The sequence below is a fragment of the Atractosteus spatula genome, chromosome 6 (assembly GCF_055471065.1).
Source record: "Atractosteus spatula isolate fAtrSpa1 chromosome 6, fAtrSpa1.hap1, whole genome shotgun sequence".
In the NCBI taxonomy this organism is placed as follows: Eukaryota; Metazoa; Chordata; class Actinopteri; order Semionotiformes; family Lepisosteidae; genus Atractosteus; species Atractosteus spatula.
Window position 1 is genome coordinate 38,737,270 of NC_142711.1, and position 9,265 is coordinate 38,746,534.

The 9,265-nt window shown below is 37.8% G+C and overlaps 1 protein-coding gene across 1 annotated transcript; it reads right to left on the bottom strand.

Annotated features, from left to right (window-relative positions):
• Positions 1 to 922: 922 nt before the first annotated feature.
• steap2 (STEAP family member 2, metalloreductase) lies at positions 923 to 8,603 on the bottom strand. Its single transcript, XM_088919395.1, has 5 exons — positions 8,337 to 8,603; positions 6,318 to 6,843; positions 4,883 to 5,410; positions 4,243 to 4,407; positions 923 to 3,225 (listed from the first exon to the last, which is right to left on the bottom strand). The coding sequence occupies exons 2-5, from the start codon at positions 6,810 to 6,812 to the stop codon at positions 2,941 to 2,943; spliced, it is 1,473 nt and encodes a 490-aa protein (XP_088775521.1). The 5' UTR covers positions 6,813 to 6,843; positions 8,337 to 8,603; the 3' UTR covers positions 923 to 2,940.
• Positions 8,604 to 9,265: the final 662 nt, after the last annotated feature.

A 9,265-nucleotide genomic window follows, 5' to 3' on the forward strand; every position in this document is an offset into this window, starting at 1 on the left:
CAATGTGAAAGATCTGTTGGTTGGGCATCATTACTTTAGTTAAGTAATTTTATAGTGAAATGAAATTTGTTAATTAGTCTCAAATTTGTATGTATTTAAATGTTTAATTAAAAAAACCTAAATATATTTCAGATGTAATAATTTAAACTGAGCATACATGACACATCAAGATAACATGCTGTCTGTACAAATTTACCTGTTCTTATTCCAGAATTGCTTAACTGCGTGTGGGAGTCTAACTTTTACATGGTGCCAACATCCTTAAATACAAGGAAATAAAGACAAAGGCCTGAACGAACTGTTCTAATGCTAGTTTGAGTGACACAAAGAAGGATATGAAGACGTTTTATTTGCAAAGGTGGTTTGAAAAAAAGGTTGGCTCCCATTCCCTTAGCTAGGTGAGCCTTGCCAAATACTGTATTATATTCCTTGTTCTCCCACATTTACTAGGATCTTACAGAACTACTAAAAGCTTTGCTTTTACAAATTATTTCTCTCAATATGGTATTCATTGGTGTTGTGTCACTCCATAAAAATATGCCATAGGGAAATTGAAAAAAAAATTCCCTGTTAATACGCTTTGAAATGGAAAAAAATATATATATATATCTTAAACTGAACCAACCACTGAATTAAGAGCCCCGGTTTGCTCTGAATTGATACAATACCGATTTTATGGTAAACTAGACAAACCAAATCAAACTTCAAAACATACTTGTTTAAAGAGATGATGCTACAGTACAAGCTCTGTCTTCAGGAGACAACCAAGAATGCAAAGTTTTAAACTTCAGTTTAAATCAAGGTGATAGTTTTGTTTGTCATTTCCAACTCAGTATGATTTGGAATTAATGATAGGTTTGCTCAGTGTTTAAAAACGCTTAAGAACATTGTCAGCAATAAAGAAACACCAAGCATTTACGGTACTTTAAGACTACTGTATCTTGAGAACAGCATGTACAGTACATTACAGGACATAGAATACTGAAAAGCTATATACACTCCAGTACTTGCTTGTGATTCACAAAAATGGCATGTTTATTAACAGTACTCATTCCTACAAAGAAACAGTTGATAATTATGACAAAAAATATCATGGACGTCCTGCTCTGAATGATTGATTTCAGGAAATTTGCAGAGAACAGCTGCCCTGATTCTCACAGTAAGACACTGAATTATCTCTCTTTCTGCTTGTTTTTCAGAGAATCCTCAGGGTTTGTTCTTGGTTCTTGGTTCTTGTAAAGGTGCATTTGTATATGTTACTGTTATTTTTTCTGCTTGTGTTTTTCATAAAATTGAAGCAAGCTGTCTCTTCCTGACAAAGCAATGTTGAATATTCCAGCACTGCACAGTCAACACACATGTAAACTCTTTAAAATACACCCCAACTATAAATAAAACATATGTAATATTTAAAATGATCCTTACTGCTTTAACAAACCTTGACATTAAAATATTATTATATCAAGTCTGATACAAAAACATTAGTGCTTTAACTACAAGGTTATCTGACAACATCACTCAAACACTTTATATTTCTGTCAAATACAATCTACCATATGGTTTCACATACAGTATTTCACAGAGGTACAAAGATAAACTGGTCACTCCAGGCCGTTTGTTTACCTAGATAGCAGCATCACCTTAAAATGTAGAGGATCATTTCTCTATGCTGTGCAAAATATATCATTGCATACATACTGAGAAAAATATACAATAATTATTGGCATATGTATATACACTGTTTATCCAAAACATCCACAAAAGTGAAACCATTATTGTGAGCTTCATATGAGTTATGTTACTGAACCCTGATTCATCCTAGCAGGCAATACTGAACATTCAAGGGCAGTTAAACAGGGTTTATATAAGTGAGTATGAGTGGGTATTTCTGTGAGTGTATGCATGCATTGTGACTGAGTTTCAGGACTGAGTTACATGTAAACATAGGAGGAACTATTCTACCATGTGGCTGGTACTGTATGTACTGTCTGTACCATCCTTCAGCAGGCTGAACTGTTTGGCAAAGACATTAAAAAGAGTCAGAAAATCACTCTTGAAACTTAAATGTCACAATTCACGTACAGTATACTGTATGGACATATCCAATTTATATCATACTATAGCTTTTTTATATCAAAGCTGTGCATGCCAGTCTTTTTATGTCCTGATACATATCACAGCAAGTGCACTTTTGAGACTATGGGCCACTTCGCAAATAGATTCCATCTGATTAATTCTCAACAGCAGAGCTGTCAGTGTTAAACAGTCCATTTAAACACTAGGAGCACACATACAGTTAACAGCTGAGTAAAATGTGTGAATCATCCAAAAAAGGTAAATAAGATCTCTCTGACCTACATTTTCTTTTAATACAGATTTTCTTAAAATTACATGGAGTTACTGAATCACATTAACACTACAGTATGTATACCTCTGAGACATAGTGCATAAAAATATGTTTAAAATATATTTATCACTAAGTTCCTCTCTTCCTTCCTCACACTGTACTAAGGAACATGATTTTGAATGTACAGTATACATCATGGACAACCAATTCAGTGTTTTTCTATTATTTTAAGTAGCTTAGACTTTGGCTACCATTTCATACAATACATTTATGTGTCTATAAATATAATTAACCTTCTTTTATCAATATTGAATCTTCTCTATTTTAGTCTGATGTCAAGACTTTCCCTATGTGTGAAAATATGTTGTGTAAATTTGCACTGGAAAAATACTTTGCTCAAATAACTCTTATTTTGTAACACACTCATGAAGTTCTCTTAAAGAAGTCATCGCAGCGTGATGAGGAGTGATTTTTGAGAACATAGTTGTAAAAATGCAAACCATGTTATTCTGGTGAAGAAGACTGCCCTCAGATACATCTCTACATCTCTGTTTAGAACTAGCTGAACAGGTCTTTCAAGGACTCACAGTATGTTACATGATGGTGACTCTTTCTGGAGAGACATGCGTGGCAGAACCCATGGTCTCCTCTTTATACTGGCTGTTCTCCCAGCCACGCCGAATTCGCTTCAGCTTCCTACCAACACAGGGGAGGAGGAGAAGTACCTTTCCCATGATGACCATCACAGGCAGCACCAGGGCCACCACAAAGTTTGGAGGCATGTAGAATTTATAATATTCCTCTTCAAAGGCTCTCTTCCAGCCGTAGAGCAGCACATGGAATGTAGCAATCAGGAGAGCCACATACCCCAGGGTGGACTGCAAATAGCATACAAAATAGCAATTCAATAATGCCTTCACTTCTACAAAACTGAGTATTTTCTTGGCTAGGGTTGGTAAGGTGCTGTAGTGGTTAGGTTTGACTCCAAGTCAGAGGATTATGTGTTCAAACTCCAGGTGGGGTGCTCTAGTGCAAGACTCCTCTGGTAAACAGTAAATTGGTAAATTTACCAATCTGGTCAATTTCTGCTCTATGAATACCCATCTAGGCCGGCCATTGTAAATGTTTTCAATTCACTTCTCTGGTTAAAAAGGATTAAATTCAAAACTGAAATGTAATACCTATTTTGCTTAATTAAATGTGCAGGGTCCAGTTTAACACATTAGTTGCATAAAATTCCTGTAAGCATACTGTAACCTAGCTGTTGATGGAAATCTTTGGCAAGACATTCAATGGAGACTCACAATTGTAGCACTGGGGCTCATCACTCTTAAGAAGACCACAGAAAAAACATGTTTTAGGCACACTTGTCCTGGGACAGTAACTGATTGTAATTCTTTCTGTTTTGTGAATGAAGGGTAATGTGTATGTCCTGGGTCTCCAGACCTTTGAAAGTTGGTTCTATAATGACCATTGTATTGTAATCCTACATCTTATTTTCTATGCATACTTATACTATGTCTTAAACTACGTATATTTAATATAATATTGTGTAAAATGAAGCTGCATTAAAGTGAGTTGGATAAAAGCATCACACAATATTTAACACTTGCTGTTATGGAATTACCTATACTGTGTATTACACATGAATGTAGTAAGATGCCATCATCTTTCCACTGTTGGGGTACTGCTCACACATGCATTCCTCCAGCAAAGAAAATTAGGACTTGTCCAATTTTACTTTCCAATACATTTTTAAAAAGCAGCTTCTTAATTGCATAACTGAACTAATGTAACACTTCCTCACAGTAGCAATAGTCTGGATGCACAACAATCCGTTAATGATTTTGATTGAATTTTGCAGTAGCCTTTAAAGATGAAAGCACAGGACCCACCTGAATGAAACTGAACTCTCTCCAGTTGAGGGCACTGTTCACTGAAGGTATTGATGTGATGGCCAGCAGAGAGAGCAGACCTAGACTCATGATTCCAAAGGAGATGTACATCTCCACTCTCCAGACCTCCTCCTCATTCCATGCATGTTCTACATTTGCATGAACCTGTAGAACAAACCAGGTGGTCAATTAGAACTGCACTTGTACTGTCAATGGCATGGTGGTTAGCTGCAGGGTCCTGGGTTTGATTCTGGCCAATAGCTCCTGTCTGTGTGAAGGCTGCATGTTTTCCATGTGTTTGTCTGGATTTTCAACAGGTACTTACAGTAGGTTCCCTCCCATCTTCCAAAAAATATGTGAGTAGATATGACACTCCAATATGATTTACTTTAAAATGCTCATAGGCACAAGAGAGTCTGGTCTTACTAGCATCCTAATTGTACAAAACAAATAGAACACACTGAAATTAACTCCAGAGAACTAAAGCAGCATCTTACTGTGTTTACAGACCAGTTTTGCCTTACCATTTCAAAATCTGTCTTCTTGTCTACAATTTTATAATGAAAGAGAATGATTTCCCTGAATTTACAGTGCTTGTCTTTCTTGAAAAACCCTTAAGGCACCTTGTTCTGGGCCTCACCTGCTGGAGGGCCATGTTGAGAAAGAGGTAGCGCTCAGACTTCCTCAGCGGCAGGCACAGGCTGTAGACCACATGCACTGAGGCAAAGAAGAAGCTGAGGAGCCCCAACTGCTTCCGGGACTGCATCCAACCATCCAGCCAGTGTGGGAAACGGCGGTACTTGGTGCCATAGTACAGCTGGTGTGCTGCTGCCAGGAGCCCTGCTAGGTATACCAGTGACAAGAGGGTGATGGCGACCACTGGCAGGGTCTTGTTGACGATCTCCACAGGGATTTTGTAGAAGTCACTCTGTTGGTTCTTCACATAAGGGTGAATGATGTCCCTAATGAAGGAGTAGACAAAGAAGAGGATGGACAGGCTGACAGCCACCAACACTGGCCCCTTCCAGGGTGTGAAGAGGTGCAGGGGGATGTTTTCTATCTCTTTGGCTGAGGAGAGAGTGCCCATGTCCACCGGAATGAAGTTCAGCTGCCGAGCCACTTCTAGGACCTGCTGACGGGCTTCCACGGAATTGCTGCACACATACACCTGTAAGCAAGTTGAAATTATTAACCCTGCAACATGTTCCTTGACATTTATCACTTAGATATTTTTGGAAATGTCAACACAAATGATGGCATGAAAGCATCTTTTCTGTGATATTTAAGATAGTAAATTGGTACATTATTTTGAAAATACCTATCATATAAGCTGAAATTACTTTATCTTAAAATGCCCGATACTTTGTAAAGCAAATATCAAAAACTATCAAGCAAATATCAAAACCTTGCGTAACAGTTCCCAGCTTATAATTTCAGTAATGTTACATATGAAAAATCAATTAATGGTTTCAGAGTATTTAAAAGGAATTTAAAAGAAATCTTATTATCTTAATGTTATAAGACCATATTTGCCTTTCAGAATATGTCAATAAACAATAAAGAAGAAAGTCAACACTGAGAACAGGGTCTGGTTGCGGAAGTGCAAGTGACATATCTTGATGATCATTTAATGATCTGCTCTCTCTGGGGTCCCAATAGAAAAGAAGACAGTTCAAGCACAATAATTCTGTCTATTTTCATCTTTTTATCTTTGTATCCTGAAAAAAACATCCCGAAACCCTGTTGCTGTGTCTGCAGTACATACAATGTTCTGTGAGCACACAGAGTGAAGCAAAAGATCTAAGATGCCCAGTGTCCTTAATTGTTCTATTAAGAAAGCATACTTCTGGGCACGATCTGAAAGATTACAACACATGTTGAAGTGACAGTTATCTAAAACTGCTATGGCATTATACTGTTGAAAATTATTCTGTCCTTAGGGTATTCACCTCTGAGAATTCTTCCAAACATGATATGGCCCCCTGCAAATCTGTACACTTACCCCATTCTGATAGGGCAACATATGCAATTTTGTATATCATGAATCAATGACCTCCAGCTCTCATTGTACTTACTTGTCGACTGGCATCCTTTGGACCGGACTGCATGGCCCAAGCAGAGATCACATTGAACCCTTTCACCACAATGGACTCAGGGAACAAGGAGGCCAAATATTCAGCATTGGACTCTGGGTACTGGTTCATACGCGCATTGTTGCTGACATCTACTAGGATTTTGCCCACCAAAAGGTGTTTCAAATCCCATAGGGACGCATAATGTTCACGGTGAATAGCAAGGAAAATAAGTCCAGCTTTGGCCACAGCATCTTCATGATGGGTGACATCAACTACATGAGGAAAAAACTCTGCAGCCCTCTTGGGATTCCGGCTGCCGACTACCACATGGTAGCCACATCTTAGCAGCCTTATTGTCAGACACTTGGAAAAGTCCCCAGATCCAATGATTCCCACTGTGGCCTTTGCTCCTTCTTTAAGTCCATTCTTCATACCATTTGGTAGGAAAGTCTCCTTGGTGTTCAGTGGACTTCCCATCATAGAAATGCTTTCCATTGTCTTGCTCTCTGTCTTATTTCTTGGGGTTCTAGGACAAATAACCAAGCCAATAAAAAGCACATTTACTAAAAGTATACCCATCATGCATCTGCTATGGGTAATGAAATAAGAACAATAGCTTTGTAAAAAGACTGAAACAAATACAGTACTTATTTCCAAAATGTATATGCTGAAAACAACATTTGCTTAACTTTTATGGTGCTAGAATGAAATAAGTTACAAAGGTTTTTTGGCATCAAAAGCAGTTTAGCAGTATAGCAGTTTGGGAAATTCAGAATAATTCTTCAGTACATACTGAAGAATACAAGCCCAATCAATCAGCACTTGTTAATGAGCACAGCAATGAACACATTTGCTTTCCAACAGTTCAAAGATCAGAATTACCCCAACTGAAGGTTGGGTTAGAAGTAACTATCGATATAAAAGATAAAAGGAAATCCACATGTTTTTGACATAATTGTAATGAGTACCTTTTCCTAACATTATACAGTATCTTGCCACAAGGAATGTAGTAATAATGCAGTAAATTGGTTATTCTGTTTTTAGTTGGAAATGTATATTTATAAGCATATAAGATGGGTTGATATAAAATCAACAAATACTAATTTCTGTTTTTGAATTCAAAATACTGTTGTTCATACATTCCCAAAGACCAACTAAAACCAAACAGTACATCTGGATCATCTGGGTCAGGAATAGAACTCAAATGTGTTCTTCCACTCTATTTTTTTGGCAACGTTTTTTTAAACACTAAAACCCCACATTGATGGATAATATGAATTGATGTCACATATCATAAAAGGCAATTAATTATAATAGGAATTACAGGATTAAAATCGACTGCAGTTTGCATACACTGACACATTTACTATAAATACAAAGAACGATGCTAGTGTTTATTAGCGACGTTTCTCTCAGTAGACATCTGCTCCAATGATTTAAATTGCCATGTGATGATAACCTGAAGCTCTTCATTACATACACAATGAGTCAACGGCTTCTAAGCTCCATACTCTAAATACAACAGTCATTTTAGCTAAGGCAAAACAGCAAGGGGGCCTTCTCTCCTCAAGGACACAGAGAAGGGAGTCATTGTCAGACTATCATGTATTCTTGCAGGGCACTCGGACAAGGAAGAGGAATCAAATGAATACGTGGTACTTAAAGCTTGATGCTAAGAAAACATGAAAATTACATTTTTATTGTGTAATATACATTTCTTACCTGACTACTGCACATTGCTACGAACAAGATTAGGCATGCAGATTTCGGGTTAGATAGGTTTGTCTTATTTCCACTTTGGAGAATGATTTTGAAAAAGAAAAATACATTTAGTCAAATAAAATTAGTGCAGCAAAAAGTGGTGCAGAACCAGAAAGCAATATTGGTACTGCGCAGGCAGGAGACATAGCAGCATGTCTTCGGAGGAGCCTTAATGATTTAAAATACCTTTATTTTAGAAAACTGTACTAAAATATACAATTTTAAATTAAATGCAATGACGCAATGCCACAGACTTACCTTAATAGTATTCTGGAGCTCTTATAGAGCTTTCCAGTAGTTGCTGTGCTCAGCTGATGCCTGTTCTCTCTCCGCCCTTGTTGAATGATTTTCTTGTACCAGAATCGCTCTGCATTGAACCAGCCAACTCTTCTTCCTTTCAAGCAGGCGGAGCACGTTTCACTATCGCACCAAGCTGGGGTGAAAAAGCTCTCCGGAGCAACGCAGGCGCTCTCCTCTTCTTTCTGCCAGTACCAGCTTGCCGATCGAGGAGTGAATGCAGACGTCATATGGATGAGAAACCAGTGAGCATCGTCAGATGGTCTGTGCCCGGAGAACTGTACAGGAAGCGTCGGGAGAAATTTATCAGCGCGACCTGAAATGTTAAGAATTTTTGGATACAACGCAATAAATGTGATGTTAAACGTATGAAAAAGTTGTAAGCCTATTTAGTTGCGCACATAAATAAAATTCGACTGGATATCCATTTGCTCTGATACATGGCTACGACATTCTGAGACTAATTGTTGAGAGTCGATATATTTACATATCCTGATGAAGGTACCCCGAGGAGAAGAGTCCGAATGCAGAACATATGCATTACCCCAAATTTCTAGCGGGTTACAACAACGTGTGAAATGCTTTCTACCAAGTGCGTTGTCAGGGCTAGCTTGAAAAGGTTTAAACAAACGAAGTCCCGTGGATAAAATTGTTAAAGTGGTTGTTACAGCTGTGTGAGGACAGCCATTCCCTGAAAAATAGCGCTTTCGACAGATTCTAGCTTGTTTTCTTTCCCTAAATAAAGACTTCGCTGCTTGGGAGACCAGTCATTTTATTACTACGCATTAAATTGTGAAATTCTTCCTGAAACTAAAAATAAACGGGTGATTTTAAATTACTCAGGACTCAAAGCCCAGTCAATTTATATTATCTTTTTCTGCAGTATACTG